Source organism: Pteropus vampyrus, unplaced genomic scaffold, assembly GCF_000151845.1.
Source record: "Pteropus vampyrus isolate Shadow unplaced genomic scaffold, Pvam_2.0 Scaffold39, whole genome shotgun sequence".
NCBI classification, from domain to species: Eukaryota; Metazoa; Chordata; class Mammalia; order Chiroptera; family Pteropodidae; genus Pteropus; species Pteropus vampyrus.
The window spans coordinates 1,406,296-1,425,710 of record NW_011888820.1 but is presented as its reverse complement, the minus strand read 5'-3'; the positions used below and the strand labels follow the sequence as shown (position 1 = coordinate 1,425,710).

General features: G+C 40.1%; 1 protein-coding gene across 6 annotated transcripts in view; it reads left to right on the top strand.

The window, feature by feature from the left end:
* The window catches only part of SEMA6A (semaphorin 6A), a 121,668-nt gene that overhangs the window by 70,558 nt on the left and 31,695 nt on the right, over window positions 1-19,415 (top strand). For 4 of the 6 annotated variants that reach the window (XM_011358264.1, XM_023529562.1, XM_023529563.1 and 1 more), the window contains 9 exons: window positions 4,346-4,436; window positions 7,407-7,526; window positions 8,253-8,341; window positions 9,213-9,430; window positions 13,029-13,160; window positions 15,388-15,543; window positions 16,899-17,075; window positions 17,448-17,588; window positions 17,676-17,756. In XM_011358264.1, the coding sequence (XP_011356566.1) occupies window positions 4,346-4,436; window positions 7,407-7,526; window positions 8,253-8,341; window positions 9,213-9,430; window positions 13,029-13,160; window positions 15,388-15,543; window positions 16,899-17,075; window positions 17,448-17,588; window positions 17,676-17,756 (1,205 nt within the window). Of the gene's footprint in view, window positions 1-4,345; window positions 4,437-7,406; window positions 7,527-8,252; window positions 8,342-9,212; window positions 9,431-13,028; window positions 13,161-15,387; window positions 15,544-16,898; window positions 17,076-17,447; window positions 17,589-17,675; window positions 17,757-19,415 lie in introns of those variants that run through there. The other 2 variants (XR_002779852.1, XM_011358265.2) reach the window with 2 other exon arrangements.

The following is a 19,415-nucleotide window of genomic DNA, read 5'->3' as shown; positions in this document are numbered from 1 at the left end:
CCCCGCTGCATATGGAACACCACCGCCCCCAGCCTAGAAGAAGCCCAGAAGCTATGTGAGACAGGGACCAAAACTTTGATAGAACCTGACATAGTATCTCCAAACTGGTGTTCGATTCGTTTTTGTGGGATAAATAGTGAATGAGATAATGCCTAACCTTTGTCTTAAAGAAGTAGACGTTAGCCAAATGAAGAGAGAAGGACAGTCCACGTAGGGGGCACAGCATGAACAAAGGTGTGGAGTAAGTAAGAAAGAGTCTATTGAACGTGAAGAACTCTATTTGGGAAGAGTGTTGGGCTGTGAAGTAATAAGTGATGACAAAAAAGAGGCTGAAGAGGTAGGTGGCCCCAGGGATGAAGGGAAGAGAGTTGATTCAGGAAATATTTAAGTGACAAAAACCAGTAGGACTTCATAATTGATAAGAAATACTGGATAAGGAGAGAGAGGAGTTAAGAATGATCGCTAGGCTGCCTCTCAGGTGAGTGGATGGAATAAAGGGAGAGCGGTGGGGTTGAGCAGGGCAGTGAGAAGTTGGGGGTTCAGTTTTCCACACTGTATGTTTAGCACTGTGGATGGCAATGCTTATGGGACATGAACAGAAATATCTAACAACAAGATGGATGGGTAAGCCTTTATTTAGGGAGATATGTGGGGAGAACAAAAGATTGGGGTTTCATCAGCATAAGGTGAAGAAATTCTGCTGTGTGAAGAATGAAAAAAGGCATCAGAACCACAGGGCTCAGCAGCCTTTGCTTTGACAGTTTTAAAAGACCCTCTGCCTCGGCATAGACATCGAAGCGAGGGTCTGTTTCATCCTCCTGCTCACCTCCCATCTTATGCTTGGAAATGGGCTCCAGCAGGGCCGGGATTACAGTGAGGCAAGTGAGGCCCTCGTCTTGGGTACAAAACGTTAAGGGCATCAAAAACGCTAAGTAATCAAAAATAAATGATATTTTTAATGTAATATTTTTTAAAACTGAAATACATGTAAAAAATACTATCGTAAAATATCAAATTTAAATAATGACAGGATCCTTTCAATTTTTAAGAGAGGCAGCCACTCCAGTCAAACCTTTATTCTCGACAGTAAGAGCAGACAGCTGAAGATTTGACTTTAATTCTACCACTTAATATTCCATCCCTGTTTGTCATTGTTTAGGACTCATTAAGATTAATGCTTCTAACAAATCCCAACGAATTCCCTAGCTTGAAAGCGATCTTTTATGACAAATTACAGGTTTTCTTGGCACTGTGATACGCAGGCCGTGAATGATCTAGCTCATTCTTCCCACACATGTTTCATTCCCCAGGATGCCTCACCTATAGTGATACCTTCACCTCTCACTTGTAGCCTCACCTGCTGAAACATGTTCCAGGAGCCTGAGCCTCTCAGAAGCCACAGACAAGATGTTCTTCCCACGTGGCCCCCATCTATATGCCTATCACGGTGCACGGTCGTGAGAACCCTTGACATTGCTCAGAAAAGTGTTTAGACAGAGGGACACAGTGGAACGATGCTGATGATATGGGACAGAATGTATTTGGCTTCAGAGAGAAGAGACAGCCTCTCTCTTAAGTGTTTTTTATCAACAGACGAGGACCAAAGGCTCAAAGCAAAAACTATTACCAGTCTTCCTCTGAGAATTCCAGGTCCCATAGTGTTGAAGCATCAACTTGATTAGACTATCTTGAAGCAGGAGGGTGACAAATTTTTGGTCTGTGCCTCTGCTGCATGCCCTTATTTCTATAGTTTTTATAACAAAAGTAGGCCAAATGTGTTAGAAATATTATAGCACCAAATAAGATTATCTGGGGAAGAATTGTGAAGGCTGCCCACTATAAATCTAAAACTGTTATACTCCATACCTATGCTCTCCTGTTCTCTAAACCTCTTGAACTTTTGCAAAAGTCAGGCTAGTTCTTAGTATAATTATCTGTACCCTATAGTGATTTATATTCCCAGGGGCTGCTGTCAAGTCTGAGACTTGATGACTAATGCAAGGATTAGTTCTTCATGGAAAGAGGATTTCATTGTGGCATTGTTTTGTCTCTGAACCTTTCTAAACCCACAAACCAATATATTAATTCTTCAGTGCTTCCTGCTTTTGACTAGCTACAGCTATTGACCACTTTTTTAGAAGTCGATATATTTTTAAAATGCCCCCTCCCTTGTGTGTTGTTTCCCCATTGCCATAATTACTCTGTGCACTGGTAGGGATAAGGACATTTTTGTTACATCAGTGTGTACTAAGTATCACTTCTGAATACTTGCCAGACCCATAGACTCAGTTCAACAGGAAGTTCTCATTGGAATAAAATATCAGGAAAAGACTTTCAGAAAAACGTGCTGGGGGAAAGAGTACATTTGCCTTAGAGCATGTCTGATTTGAACATCTTTACTGCAAAAATACATGTTTTAAACACAACTGCTTTATATGATTCTCAACTACAGTAAAGACAAATAGGATGGCTTCAATAAGATCTATCTCAAATGGTTACAGTTAGAGAAGGCCTGTCAATCCCTGAAATGGTTTCTGGAGGTTTACGGCAAAAGGCGCAATGGATTGGATGACATTAATGGCTGCTCAGTAAGAACCTCACTCTTTCCTCCTAGGCAGTGACTCTGAGCTCCTTGATTTAAGTTACCTTGATTTAGCGCTAAAGGCCTTTCCGTGGATACTTTCTCAACAGCAGTGCTACCTTAGGTTTATCTTCTTTCAGTTTTCCTATCTGGTCAAAATGTGCAATTGCCAGATGATAAACAAAATACCCTAAAACTATAAAGAAGACTGAATCACAGAAGGGTTAGAAAACATTAAAAATGTGGACGAGATCATTTTATGGACTCCGTGGTACTGAGGTTTAAATGCTAGGAAGATCTCATAGTGTCAGGAAGAAGACCATGAGGTAGAAGGTGAAACCACAGAATCACTGGTCAAGGTGGGCCAACCACTGACTGTTAGTGGCTGACCAAATGAAGTTCACTTCCTGCTCACATCACAGTCAACTGTGGGTCGGTGACAGAGGTTCTAGTCTATGAGGTTATTCAGAAGGCCAACCTCCATCCTGATCAGACCTCTGCCATCTCCTAGGGTCTCGGATCCTCTATGTCTAGGGGAAGAATGTGGAAAGAGAACAAGAATAGAGGACCCTGGATGGTTTTTAGCGACAAGATCTAGAGGTAGTGTATACAGAGCCTTACAATCACATTCCATTGGCCAGAGCTGTCATGTGACCACACCTAACTGCTAGGTGGGATAGAATGTGTAGCTTAGTGGAATTTGGTGAACAGCTAGCAAAGCTTTGCCACTCCTGCAAATGCCTGTGGGGCCAGGTAGGCAGTAGGAGTGAAGTAAGCAGGAAGTCAATACATTCTGTGAGTGACAGGGCCTTGGTACTGTTTGCTTGTTTGAAGTAATGGCAGGGCTGTCCATTACTCAGCTATAGCTTAGTGCTCCCACTTAGCTAAGAAGGGCCTCAATTGATTTTACCACTTGTTCAAAAGAAGCAAGGAATCTAGGTTTTCACATGTAATCTCTCATTTTAAATAGTGCTCAGTTTCTTCTTTCTTTCCATTTTCTCAAACATACTAAGATGGACAAACAAAACTCACTGGCAACACAGTAATAACCTTGAGCATACAGGAGCAAGGCCTGGGTGGGCACTTGGAGACAGAGTCAAGCAGCAGCCCCACTCCCCAGTGCCTTTGACTTGTGTGGGCCTCTCAAGTTCTGGGGCTCTCATTCGCACCTACATGATCGGAGGCTGGGACATGTTTCTCAGTAAGTGCAAAAGGCCACCTGAGCTCTGCTTGCATTTGTGTTTTTGTACCTTTGCTGATGCCATACTATTCTACCAGGTAACCCAAAGAAGAGTTCAGTGTCTTCTCCTGGGATTTAACCCTCAAAGGCAGGACTCCTCAGGCAAAACAAAACCAGAAACTGAGGTCATTCTCTGCAGAGTTCATGACTCAACAGATAATTTGAAGGGAGTGAAAAAGGGAGGGAAATAAGTTTTCTTGGTGATTGCCTCAAAAATTCTCTTTCCAAGGAGAAGACACTTATTTCCAGAGCATTTCAGAAGGATATGGGAATCTATCGTAATGGTAAAGAGTCAAGCAGACATGATTGAATTTCAGACTCTGTTAGCTAGAAATCTCAGTCAAGTGACTTAATCTCTTAACCTCAGTTTCCTCCTTTGAAACCAATAAACTTATTTCAGTGGGTATCTGAAGATTATTTGCACCATGCATATGAATTACTTAGATCATTAAGTGGTTTATAAATATTAGTTGCTATTACTACTGTTGGCTATTGTTCTAATTAAGTCTTTTTATTTTATTTAGATGGATACTTTGGAAGCTTTGGGGGATGAATTTAGTGGAATGGCCAGATGCCCTTATGATGCCAAACAAGCCAACATTGCACTATTTGCAGGTAAATGACTCGATTTCTTCTCATTGCATTTGCTTTTGCGTGTTCTACCTGTCGCTGCAAACCTGCTCTGGAGGATTCGCAGAGTCACAATTGTACTTTGTTTCTCTGGTGAATACTGTAATTAAGAAAGCCTTTTCCATTTGAAATTAGTATAGAAATTGCACTTTTGCCTCTTAAAAGAAGTCTTTGCCACACTTTTGCGTTTGTGCCTTTAGAAAAGGCTGCCAGCTTTGCTCTGGACATGTGACATATGGGTTAAGGCCTGTTCGAGTTCAAATAATAGAAAATCCCATCTCAAACCACTGGTGTAGGTTGATTATTTAAGGTAGGAGTTGGTTTGATTGAGCAATTCTATAATATCATCTAGGACTCAGGTCCTTTTCATTTCTTACTCTCTCCTATTTTCTTTTCTGAGAGAGGCTGGCTGCTCTCACAGTCAGGGGATGCCTGCCAGCCCCAATTAGGGCCACATATCTTCTTGTCCACATATAGAAGAGAGATGGAAACAGACAAAAGAAGGTTTATGGAAGCTCTCAAAGCGGTGAGGCCACATATTTCCAAGTTTCCAGCTAACACCTTCTCAAATATAATTGACCTGACTGGGTTACGTACCTTTCCCTGATGGAAAAATTGTAGTGGCAGAGAGGACAGTGCTGATTAGCTTAGGCTGACCCGTTCTCCCCATCCTCACCCCTTCCATCCATTGCAAAGAGTATAAAGCAGCAGCAAATAAGCCATCATTTTCAGATTGGGTGTGTGTGTGTGTGTGTGTGTGTGTGTGTGTGTGTGTGTGTAATTAGGAATTTGTTTAGGAATTCATTGCCAGCTGTGTATGTGGAGGTGGATATAGGGAAAAGTGTTGGTATAATAGTGATTGTTATAGCATATAATACAGCAATTAGCTATAATTTCCATTACAAAAACTAAAAGCTGCTACATCCTAGCTAGATGGGGAACTTTAGGGCTTTGATTATAGTCGAGATTAGCTCCTTGAACCTCATCCTCATTGTCATCATTTGTGGTCCTGAATCTACAGACACAGAACATAGAAACGGCTTGTGCCAAATTAAGAAGAAAAGGTCCCTTGCCCCCCTATCCTTCAAAGTTAGAGCACAATACTACTGGAAAGCAGCACTGAAAGAAACACAAAGTCTTGTAAACCTCCGTCAGCCTGGGCAGGAGCAAGCCCAATAGAAAGAGATGCTTGAGTATATTCTCAAGTGCATAACTTTCACTATAGCACCATCCTGGTACTTGAACTTGAATTACTTGGTACCGCAGGATGTAGGCTGCAGTGGAGAATTTAACTGTAAACTAAAAAGAGGACTTGTTATAGCATGAAGTAGAAAGGGGAAAGTAGGCAGAGTATTTACTAAGGCACCAACTTTCCAGGAGTTATATAAGCAAGCCACATGAGACAATACTATGGCTGCCCCTCCCCGGCCCCAACAGGTATATTTGAATAAGTGTTCATTGGAATGTTGGGAACCTCACACATGCTCAGCCCTTGTTAACTGAAGATTCTTGCTGCAACTAAATGGTTGTCATATTAGCACGAGTTCCAGAATAGTGCTCTGTTTTACAAGTAAAAGTTCTGGCAAGATACCCAGTGTTTAATATCAAACAAAAAAAAACACTGGAGAGTGGTCAGAGGAAGAAACACACACACCACCACCTTTCGCTACTCCCCCACTCCTCAGATATATCTGTATGACCTGGGGCTATGACTCTTTAATAAAAGTTGTGATTTTATAGGTACAGGTTTATCAATAGAAGGTCTGCTACTTGCAATTCAAATCTAAACCCAAAGAGTCAACACTTACTGATATATGGCTGTTAATAATGCATATATGAAGACAACTCTCAATTGAACCCGAGCAAATTTCAGTTAAGACCAAAGGTAGACATCAAGAATTCTGCTTAGGTATGTTTGGATAAGCTTTTATTTTTTTTAACCATTATGCTTTCCTACAAATGAAAGAGCTTAAAAAATACTATATTATACATAGGCCACTTTGACATATTAATTTAAAAAGATATGTAATCCACTAAAAATGGACCAAGGAAGTAATTTTTAGTAATATGAAATGTAATTATTGTTTCTATTACATCTACATAGATTTTGCTATTCTAAAATATCCCATTTGATTATTTGCATGGAGAACGTTTGCTAACCCAGGAAAATAACCAAAAGTTTTAGGGATTAATCTTTAGTCTAATTCGGTCTCTTAAGCATATCTCCCAAAAAGCATGAATTCATAAAGAAAGGCAGTTTGAACTCAGTGTAACCCTTTCCCCCTTTTTTCTTTGCTTTGGCATCTTGTATGTCAGAATGTTTTCAGTTTATGATTTTGAAAATACCGAAGCCAGTCTCTCTAATTTAGCTAGATTGGCAGGGTTTAGTTGCTCTCAGACTTAGGCAAAGAGGAGCAGTGAGTGTCAGGGTACGCATAGCAAATAAGTCAGCTCCTCTCTGTTTTTGAATCCCCCTTCTTCAACTCCCCTCACCCGTTCAATCTGAGGACTCCATTACTTCTGCTTGAACTTAAAAATTTCTGGTGATACAATCAGTTTCTAGCTTTCCCTGGCTTCCCAGCTAATCCACTTCCCAGCTATACCACAGTGTGGTTGCAGCAGCAGTGTCCAAGGGGCCTTGGCCTTGGGACTTCAGTCAAGGACCATCTAATTAACTGAAGCAAACAACATTTTTCGTTCACCCTGTTTCATGAGCTGCTGCAGCTTAGAAATTGCCATGCAATTTAAAAATGAAAAATGTTTCATCTCTCACGATCTCAATTTAAAATGGTTAGGAATGTGGGCCAAATATTTTCCCAGCGACTCTTGGAATTTCCCCAGTTGTCCTATCTCATTTTCCTGATGTAGGAGAGCAATCTGGGGGATGTCTCTATTATTCCCCCATGCCCTCTGTCCTGCTCCCACCCCATCCACCTCTTTTCTTTTTCTTCCAAGATGGAAAACTATACTCAGCCACAGTGACTGACTTCCTTGCCATCGATGCGGTTATTTACCGGAGTCTTGGAGACAGCCCAACCCTACGGACGGTCAAGCACGATTCAAAATGGTTGAAAGGTGAACAAACAAATTAAAAGAAGAAAAGAAGGGAGGTGGAGGAGATACATGTCTTGAGGGAGATTGAGAGTCCCGAAGAACCAGACTGTAGTTTCATTTTAGTAATGGCTTCTGACAGACAGGAAGGTGGAAATTGCATCTTTTGCCTCAACTGATTTATTTACCTCCCTCTTTCACTTCCCATGAGTTTCTGGATTATTAACAAAACTACCAATACCACTACAAGAGAATACATGACATTCATCTTTTCCTGCCTCAAACTCTCATTTCAGAATCCCAAATGAAAAGAACTGAACATTTCATTCATAGAAGGGAGTAGTGGATCGGAGGTGGTGGCAAACAGAAAAAAAAACGATTCACAACCCTGTATGAGTCAGGGTTGACAAGCGGATGTGTACAAAATCCCTTCTGTAATATGGGTATACCATCATGGAAAATAAAGTTACAGAGATATGCGATCCTCCTTTGGTCTTCATTGTTGGTTGCGACCACTTCCGAAACATACATATTTGTAGGCTCAAATGCTTTCTGAAATCACCAATGCTTGCATGTGTGAAGTCTTAAGAAATGTTAGATACATTTAGTGTTAACCATTAGACATTTAGTGTTAACCAAATGTCTAATGGCCCTACACTTTTAATTAATAACGTCTTTGGTGGCAACTGATTAAAGTTCTTTTAATTCTGTGTCACATGTCCCCAATTAAAGTTCCCAATTTGTCCACAGAACCATACTTTGTCCAAGCGGTGGACTATGGAAACTATATCTACTTCTTCTTCAGGGAAATAGCAGTGGAGTACAACTCCATGGGGAAGGTAAGAGGGGAGCATGTCTCACTTTTGGACCAATGTTGTTATGAATGGCCTTGAAATAGGAACCATGAAACTAATGACAAGATCATCATTTTGAGAGGCTCCAAAGAATGGTAGAAGTGAAACACTGTGTTGCCTCAAAGCCCTGCATTCTTTTTCAGAATAGTAACAGATTATAGGGAACCTCTTAAATATTTCTTTTGAAAATGTAATCAACAGATCTTTGGTTGAATTCATACTGAGTTTCAAGTATCTTGAGATGTGGTTTCTAGGTATACTCAACAGTTTTCTTCTTTTAATTGAGTTGCCCCATACAGAGTAAATATCCAGTATCTTTAAGCAAACTGCGGGTCTTGAGTTTCATATTTATTGAATAAAGCAAAAGAACACTTACAGTATGTTCATTTCAGTTATTTTTACCAGAAAGTAGATCAAGGTCACTAAGTTGGAAGGCACGAATTCAATGCCAGGGTGGCTTGCAGAATCAGAAGAATTCAGAGTATGAGATTCAAGGCCAGAGTATGAGATTCGGGGCCCAAAGGCAGCTTGTGAGGATGGCAGAGATGGTGCATACAAAGTGTGCTTTTGTTTGAGGAAATAAAAAGCTAAGCAGTCTGTATGGAAATGAGTTTATGTGGCTGGGAGCTGATCCCCTGAAGGATTTATGGCTCTGTATTAAATGCCACAGCCTTATCTTTTAAAACATGCTGTTCCAATGCTGAGTTTTTCCTTTTTTTGCTACTGATTTTAGAAACACGGGATTAAATTAAGCACCTTGTTGTTCTGTTTCTATTTTCAAAGAAAGGCAAATTCTACTAAGATTGCCTCAAAAAGTGAGTGCATTTCATTTTCCATGTATGTTTTTCTTCTGCAGGTAGTTTTCCCCAGAGTGGCTCAGGTTTGTAAGAATGACATGGGAGGGTCTCAAAGAGTCCTGGAGAAACAGTGGACATCTTTCCTTAAGGCTCGCCTGAACTGCTCAGTTCCTGGAGACTCTCATTTTTATTTCAACATACTCCAGGCGGTTACAGACGTGATTCGTATTAATGGCCATGATGTTGTCCTGGCAACCTTTTCCACACCTTATAACAGGTAATCATGCCCTGGCTGTGTTGACCTAATCAGTTCTTCCCGGCTTCCTTTTCCCAGGTGTCTTCTAATACGCAAGATTCACAATGGATGGAAAAATTGCCATTCACTATAAGAAGCACTTAACACTGAGATCTCGTCAATAAATTAACAGTAACTTATAAGCATTAGTAGATTAGGATTTTAGGGAAAGTAATTAGGTAAATTATGACAATATCTTCTAATTATAGGCCTCATGTATAAACACTTCATGTGTTATTTCTCAACCACCCCAGTAATCCCGGAAACTGAATACTTTTGCCCCCTTTTTATACTTGAGGAAACTGAACTCAATTATAGTACCTGGTCCAGCTAGTCAGTAGATAGAAGAGGCAGTTTCAAACTCAAGAATGTTTCTCCATTCTCTTCCTAGGCCATCTAACATTCTGTTTGACTTTTAATATTTCTACAACTGGATTGGTAAGTTTTGGAGTAAATCACTGGAAATTTATTAAAATGTTACCGAGTGAAAGTTAGGATTCAGACGAGTCCATCTTGAGTCCCACCTAAGGGACTCTGGGTATTATCCGGTCAGAAAAACCTGGATCCCAGCCACAGCGCCACAATCTGACCTCTGGAGGGCTCGAGTGAGGATTTATAAGTCATCAAATGCTGTATCTAGAAATACTTACTGTCAGCTATTCATTCCTATTTTTATATTTGTTAAGCTAAGACTTTTAACCATTCAGTGATACACTAGTCATTATTCCTGGAGCAGTGGAAATATGTGAAGTTTAAAGAACAAAAGGCAGGCAGGTATTTCGATTCTCTGGTACTCAGCTCTACCAGACCTCAAGAGTCTTAACGCTGTTGTATAAAAATGATCATAACCCCCCTCATGGTCACAAAATCTAAACACGTATACTATATTCTCATTTCTATATAGAACTTTGGATGTTCTATATATTCTTCCTCTAGGAACAACACTGTGGGATTTGGGGGGTTGGGTTATCCTTTTTACAAAGACTTTTTAAGAACTTGATGAGTGCCTAGATGACAGGCACACACATGAGACTGGAGTATAGCATCTAGAAAGAAATGCTTTAGAATTGGGTAGAGCCCAGAACAGAGCAAGCTAAAGGATGAAATAATGTTCCTCAGTTATGTAGAGGGCGAGAATCAAAGAGTTCCCCACTGAAGATATATGAAAATATGAACCCATGTGCAGTAAAAGGCACTCAGTTAGATTTAAGTAAATTTCAACTATCTGTAGGGATTTTTTTTTTTTTTTTTAGATTCGAGAATAAAAAATATTTAACAAATCAGGCCCTGATTGTCCAGACTTCAGAACCCAAGTATCTAGGCTTATTGAAAAAGAATGCTGTCTTGGCATATGAGAATGCAGGAGCTAGTGGAATTTCAGCACACACTTCTAGTTTTTGTTTTTTGTTTTTGAGGGGATGAGTTACTTTGTGATTACAGCAGTAGATTCTTGCATATTGCAGATACTCCATTTAAAGGGTTCTCTTAAAAGGCCCTTAGGAAACATCCAATTAGTGCATGCTAATGGAGTCTCAGAAACATATTTGTTCAGTCAAATCAGAAAATGGTAAAAATACACATATCTATTTTTGTTTATAAATGAACAGTCACACTCTGGTTTTACTCCGGTTTCATCCCTCTCCACACTATCCTCCACTCATACAAATTCAGTCACTGTCAGGTTGTTTCCAACCTTTTAGGTGCTCCTCTTTGCTGTGAGGACAAAGCTCAAGTTCCTTGGCATGGCACACAAGTTCCCTCGTGGTCTGGCCTATCTCCCCCTCCAGCTCCACAGGCTTACTGGAGCTAAGATCTGTCTTGAACATACCATGCTTGCTGATGCCCTGATCTCTGCAAAATTTGCCCATCATTCAACCAATGTCTGTTCAATGTCCCAGTGAAACCCTGGGACACTCCAAAACTCAGCTCGAGTCACTTCCCATGAGACCCTGTGCATACCTCTTTAAATACTGCTCCTATCAGACTGTCCTGGAGTAGCCGTTGTTATTTTTATCGTTGTCATTTGCCTCCACAATGAACTTTGAGTCAATTGAGAACAGGACACTATGTTATTTACTGAGCATTTACTGCTTGAGATTAGTGATTCCAGAAGGTGAACAGAAGGTGGGAAGAAAGGAATGAAAGAAAGATGAAAGGAAGGAGGGAAGGAGTATAGTAGAGAAAGAAGAAGAAAGGATTTCACATGTGATTCTAACCTTGGTAAGATTATAAAATCCTAGGGCGTCTTTAATTAAGAGATGCCTCATCAAATACTTCAAAATTAGTCCTATTTTTCTTAATATTTAAAATAAATATGTGTATCTGTTACTTTAAGGAAAGGGAGATATGAAGAGAGTCTTACAAAATTAAATAAATAATGCTATAGTCCTCAAAACAAGTGGAGATCACTGTCTTTTTCACTCAGTTCTATAAATGATGTGTGCGTGTGTGTATATACACACACTACTTTAAAAATGTACTACTACTATTAATTTAAAAATACTTTAAAATTCTTCCAGCCACCTTGTTTTAAATAAGCTTTGTAATCCTTTATTTCTTGCTTTACTGGTAATACTTAAATAATTGTGTTATGAAATTAAAGATAGCATAAAGTTCTTCTAATCACTGATGAAGTGATTTCCATATCCTTTCAACATTTGCAACATCCAGACTAAATCATTCTCTTTGCGCTGGATGACGTTCCCACATTGCAAAGCGCCAGCCTCACCTTGCCCCGGCTGCTGCTGTAATGCGTCAGCCCACCACCTCAAAGCCTGATTAAAACTCCTGGCCAGCTGGTGCTTGCAATTTATTTGATCAAAATCAAGGAACAACCATAGTCAAAAACAAACATGGGTTCAAACAATGTACCAAGATGAATGAATAATTCTCCCACCATTGATGAAAAAATCCCAAAATCCTTCTAGGAGTGCCAGACAAGAATGTAATTATAGGTAGAGATTACCGTCATTATTTAGTACTTAATTGAGCACTTTATTTGCAAAGTATTGGTGCTTTAAGACTTAAATTGTTCGGTCTTATGCAAATAAACAGGAAACAAAAACTGAAATGTACAGTGACTAACATAAAATATTCGTGGGTTCCCCATACGTGCATTCTCACTCCTGGAGTCCTTAGCTTGAGGAACCAAATCCAGAGGAGCAGCAGGTGGACAGTAGGGGCACTTTTACTTCAAATTGTCACAAATATTAGATATAGAATGTTTTCCAAAGATTTTTATGTTTGGGTTATTGCCTGATAATTAATATCAGGGAATTCATGCAACTTCTAAATCTTACCAGTTCAACCATTCTTCCTAAAGAAAAGTGGTTCCAGAAGTGATAAAGACATGAAGAGTTTTTTTTCTCTCTGAGTCTGCTATAACTAGTCTTTCTTTCAGCCACTGATGCAAATTTGATTCACAGAAACATTCTCCTTACTAGGATCCCTTATATTTATTGTATTCTCAGTATGAACTTTAAATTTCAACTGTCCATAATAGGAAATTTTCTTTGAAGTATGTTTTCCAAGCTGCATATGTACCTGTTGCATAACACTATGTGTGAATGTCACATTTCAGCATCCCTGGGTCTGCAGTCTGTGCCTATGACATGCTTGACATTGCCAGTGTTTTTACTGGGAGATTCAAAGAACAGAAGTCTCCAGATTCTACATGGACACCAGTTCCTGACGATCGAGTGCCTAAGCCAAGGTAGGTACAAATATTTACATGGCTATTTTAAACTTCTAGAAATGGTACGGCTTGCTCCTCCGACAATGAACATCTTTTGAACTGCACACAAGTGCCTTCCATTCTAGCCATACAGTTATAAATGCCAGAACAATAGAAAAGCCTATGTGGTCATTTGCCCTCATCCACTTAAGCAAGATTCATTGTTCTCTGTAGTTATATTTAAAACGATGACTCTCTAGTCTTTCACTTAATCTCTATATCTGTGGTTTATCCAGTATAATCCTAAAATGATAGGAACCATCTGGTCCAGCCAGCCCCAGTGGTCTATAGCTGAGAAAACTGAGGCCCAGAGAGGTATAAAATATATTGTGCAAGTTCACATAACTGGATAGATTATTCACACCACTCCTCCCTGCTTCCCTTCAGTTTGAGAGACTCACGTCTTTACTCTCTAATAAAATGTGAAATATAAATGGTGTTCCAAAGATTTTGTGACCAGGCTGGATCAGAGCTGAATCAAGACTCTGGGCCTAGGGCAAGAAGTGACCAGAAGGTACAGCGGACCCCTAAGATGTCTCTGGTCTGCCAAGTTCTGGTCTGTTTGGGGCCCAAATGCAGTGCAGATTCCTCTCTCCCCAAAATGTGCTTTCATGGGGAACCTATCATCCAGAGATAGTCCAGAGATCTCTTGGTCCTACGTAATCCCGAGATAGTCCAGAGATCTCTTGGTCCTATGTAATCCCCTTCAAATACTCACATTAAAGCAGTTAATTCATTCTTTCTAATTGGCACTGGAAAAAACTCTCCCCCAGCCTTTTACCTACCCTCTTTATATGGCACACACTGCATACTTCCATTATAGCATTTGCAATCTAAGTTGCATAGAAATATCCCTGTGTGTCAAGCTTCCGCCACTGAATTTGTGGTCCTCTGGAAGGAAGCCCAATGTCTTCTTAATTTTTTGGTTTCCAACTATCTCCTCTAACCTCCAGTCTCCCACGCAAAATACCTAGCCTGATGCATTTAATTGAACTAACTTAGATAACCACTATACACAGGGGAGAAACCCCTAGTCCATCTGTCTTCTTCATTTGAATTATCTGGCATGTGCATACTCTGCGACTTATGGAGAACAAACTAGGTACAAAAAGCACACCCTGGCAACCTCAGATTTTCTAAGTCAGTGCCTGGAATTATTAGCTACCTTCCAGGTAAGCAGGAAGGGGAATTAAGTAAGCTTAAGGGATCAGGTTTCAGGGGGGAATTTATGTAATATGTTCTTTCCGTATAAAATGGTGTCAGCCATCACCATTTCCTGTTATCACCAGGAAATGTATGTTAAGTGATTTTCTACTGATGGCAGTGTGTTTACCCTCATCTTTCCATGTGCCTGCCTCCTGTCCCTTGCAGACCTTAGTATGCTTTCACAGGGCTGGCTGGGTTTGTACCATGAGACAGCATGCACATGGGGCTAGGTAGGCCATTGTTATCAGGGTCCAATTTCCTCTCCTGCACCAGTGGGCAAACCAGGTATCAGGACAGGAATGGTGTCAGTGTTTCCCTGATCTGACTTTACTGAGATGTCCCTTGACTCCTAAAACCATAGACTTTCTTGTAGAAATGAATTTTCATGTCATTGTTCAGTAATAAGGAAAGGACCTTTCAGGAGAGAATCTTTAGTGTAATTGGCTTTTCATACCTGCTCAAATCAAACAAAAACATCAATAAAAAACAAAACCCAAATGTTCTCTGACCACCCCTCCCCAAATGAGAGATGGTTACATGGGGTCTTGCTGGTACATATGCTGAATGGTGGTGGCATTCTGAATACCTTTGTTTTCATTTGTGGAAAAGTCAGCTTAATTCTCTTTGTAGAGCAAATGCTTCAAGAACTTCTAGCAGGATTTTAGGACACGTACAGCAGTCCCTGAGATTTGTAGAAACCACACTTCCCCAACTTGTTTTAGGCTCCATCACTGTTTATGAGGTTCGTTTGTGCTTTTTGGAGGAAGCCAAATTGCCCCCAGCCAAGGCTGAACTGCCCTGTCTGAGGCTCCTCTAAAAAATGAGGAGGTGGCCTGAAGGAAATCTAATCACATTTTATTTGGTGGCATTCAGCATTGTTCGACTTCCTCCTCTCGGCCTACAGCACATTTTTCTGCATGCAAGATGCTTAGAGAAGCAGTTCATTCAAAGAATGTGCCATAAGGCATGAAATAACCCCCCTCTTTTTGTCCCCTTTCAGGCCAGGTTGCTGCGCTGGCTCACCCTCCTTGGAAAAATATACAACCTCCAATGAGTTTCCTGATGATACGCTGAACTTCATCAAAACGCACCCGCTCATGGATGAGGCTGTGCCTTCTGTCATCAATAGGCCATGGTTCCTGAGGACGATGGTCAGGTGGGTGTCAAGCAGCCATGTCCTGAGTGGATATTTCTCACTCCATCTCAGGCTCATATCAATGAATCCTGTTTTGAAATGCCACAAACATCTTGTTATCCTGAGCATTGATTCAGCTGTGAAATGCTGCCCAGTTCGGTGGATGACACCAAACCCCCATCACCACATTTCCAGTGAGAGGAGTTCCAGTATTTTCCGGATAATTGGACACATGCCAGCAATTAGAGGAAACAAAGTTAGCTCCTTCCGGGTTAATCCATTAATCCAATCTGTACAAAAGTAGAAGAGCGGTGAAGGAGAATAAGTCAAGGGATGTGGATGCTTGTTTGGTTGGATATGGTCGCAAAACATGCTGCAGACTCAACCCAAGCATTGATTCCATCCAAGCATCATGACTGGGTTGTTAGCTGTCAAATGGAGCATGGACAAACGAAGCATTTACACAAGTTTACCAGTGTGAAGGAGTCATACTTTAGCATTTGTTATCTGAAGTGGTTGCCAACAAAAAAAAACGGATAGCTGATTTGGAATCTGTGATAGCATTAAATACTCCTTGTATTTATTTAGAGCTTATTTCCAAATAATTCAATAGGCTTTCCCAAGTACTATCCAGTTGTGGCAATCACCAAAGAAAATATTAACTTTACCACCATTTTTAAACCGTGACTTTATTGTAAGATGCTAAGAATTATACCTCGCCTTTGAGATGGAAACAGTGTGCTTGCAGGAGAGTCCATGTTTTTTGGTTCCTGCTGTGGTGCTTAAGACAAATAGGTATCCATGGAATGTTGAATGGCTGATGGATTTCGGAGAAAGAGGATGCCCAGTAGGACATATTCTAGACCTGTGACAAGATTGATACCCTTTGCCTTTGGCTTTAAGTGGATCTTGTTTGACTTGCACATCATTTAGAATTCTCAGTCCCTCTACATGCAATTGGAAAGCTTTCCAATCTGACATTATGTTGCACCTCAGAAGAAGAGTATGGAAAAATGGGAGCCATTGCTTTTCAATGTTAAACAAGTTCCCTTATTCTCCTCTTCATAGGAGACATCAGCCTTTCCTTGTTGCTCATGGAAGGAATAATTGCTGAGTGGTTTGGGATGCTTCTGGCTGTCTACTTATTATGTAACTTGGCCTCCACATATACATACCTCCTTTTTCCCCTCGGAGCCATACTAATGCTCTACATATGGAAATAACACACCAGAACAGCTTGAGCATTATTTACATGCATATATTTCTCTTGAGGTTATTACTAGAAAGCCATGTCACAATTGTTTGAAGTGAAAAAGGGGACACTTTGATGGTAGATCAACAAAGAGATAAAAAAAAATGTGATCCTGTCATTTTAGATACCATCTGACCAAAATTGCAGTGGACACCGCTGCTGGGCCATATCAGAATCACACTGTGGTTTTCCTGGGATCAGAGAAGGGAATCATCTTGAAGTTCTTGGCCAGGATAGGAAACAGTGGTTTCCTAAATGACAGCCTTTTCCTGGAGGAGATGAGCGTTTACAACTCTGAAAAGTACGTAGAATGTTTGCTTCTTTCTTAGTAATTATTTGTTATGTTATTACGATCCCTTTCATTCAGAGAAAATCATGGCAGATTTAGATTTTATGCATTTTTACGTGGCTTTTAATATGATTTGTAAAATTCTTTTAATACATAAAAAGCATTTTTTTCTCCTCGCCAATAATGTTTATATAGATATACACATATGTGTATGTTTAAGTGTATGTGTGTGTATGCATGCATAAGGATCTGTTTTACCTTTAGTTAGATCAGATTAAGAGATCACTTTGTGGGCTGGAAGGTGGTGTGTGAGGGAGATGGCAGGAAAAAGAGAACTTACCCAAGAGAGGCTATTAATGATATTATCCTGCCTTCTAAAATTAGATGCAGCTATGATGGAGTAGAAGACAAGAGGATTATGGGAATGCAACTGGACAAAGCAAGCAACTCTCTGTACGTTGCATTCTCCACCTGTGTGATAAAGGTTCCCCTTGGCCGGTGCGAACGACATGGGAAGTGTAAAAAGTATGTACCCTGCCTCATTGACTATTAGAAAGTCCACAGTGCTTAGAAAGGAGTCCTAGGTAGCTCATGGTCATCCTCTTCCTGCAGAACCTGTATCGCCTCCAGAGACCCATATTGTGGGTGGGTAAAGGAAGGAGGTTCCTGTGCCCATCTGTCACCCAGCAGCAGGTAAGGAGCTCAAGGTAATGGGAGAGAATAAAGTGGTCTTTGGCTGCTGCTATACGTTCTAGATATACAGTTAACTATTCTCACACATACCATCACCACTTAGCCTTCTGTGCGCAAACCTCATCAATGGGACTTCTAGCAGTTCTCCTTCCTTTTCCCATTTCATGGAACACACTGGTATCACTTGTGGCAGATTTCCAAGTGATTAATCATCCATCTTCAGGCTGATTAAAAACATAAAGAAAAGAAACATAGTGGGCTTCTAAGTGTTTCTTGGGGAGAGAGACAAGTTGGTGCATGTCTTAATCATTGCAGTGTGAGAATAGCAGCAGTTGGGTACCAATTGGATTAGTGAGGTGGTTCGTCTGGCCATAGCAAAACTGGCTCCTCTAATTGACCATACAAGGCTGAGAAGAAATTGCAGAGCATTTGTTAAGTGATACATTTGTACTGTAAGAATGTTGTATACATCCAATAAATCTTTCTCTTGCACTGAAGAACAGTTGACCCTATTACTTAGGTAGTCAAATCTTGGCATTTCTTCAGCAGATCAGCTAGATCAGGACAGTCTACTATGCCTGTGATTTTGGTGCTTAAAATTGTTACCCTGTCTATAAATACTCAGACGATATTAGTTAAAAGCTTTCTTTTCTGTTTTCACTTCAGTGGATATGAAATCTAAAATAACATTTGGAAAAACATTCAATGCATGTCCTTGACAGGTTATGGCAACTCAAGGAAGGTGCCATATGGCACAGTCCTTTCTTAGCCAGCTTCTTCAACTTCCCCAGATCCAAATAGGGAACAGAATTGTTCCCACATCACTCTGAACTTCCTCTCTCATCTTAGAATATCTAGACAAATAGAAGGGCATATCAGATGACCACCAATCTGTATAATCTGAGGGAAAGTATCCCCATAAACAGAGCTAATGATAACTGTAAGTCTAACCTGGAAATTTGACTGATGCAAAGGGTGTTGACTCACGATATATTAGATCAGCTTTAAAAGTAGCAATATTGACATGCTAAAATGTTAGAGCTTTATATCTTTTCATGGGAACACTTGAAGCAAAGAGAAAGAATCACAAAGCAGTGAGGGAAGCTAAGAAATGACCTACCTCCTTTCTACATTCAACGTGTAACGAAAGGTAGTAGACTGATTTTTTTTTTAAATCTTTTTTTAAGTCAACATGAAAACCCCAAAATTGTTCCCTTAAGGATCTACATGCATATTTCTCAAAACATCTACATACATATTGCTCAAAATATGTGAAACTTTCCCTCGAAAGTAGCCTTCGGGACCTGATGAATATTGGCTTTCGTTACTACCAGAAATCTTTATCCTTTGAGGATGAATTTGATTTTTTAACAGCAAAATACATTGGAAAATATACATGTATGGATTAGTAGATTATTATATCAAGTGTGAATTGCAAAATAGTTTTACTATATGGCTCATAAATAAACTCTAAAGGCAGTTGCAAAATAGTAGTTTCACTTATGTTATGGGAAGAAATGCAAAACACTCCTTTGGATGATTCCACTGTGTTTACGTAAAAAATCAAAATAGATATTAAGATTAGTCTCATTCATGTCATACAGCTTATGTAGCCCAATCGTGACCTAGTGGACTTTAAAGAAAAGTGAGCATGTGGGG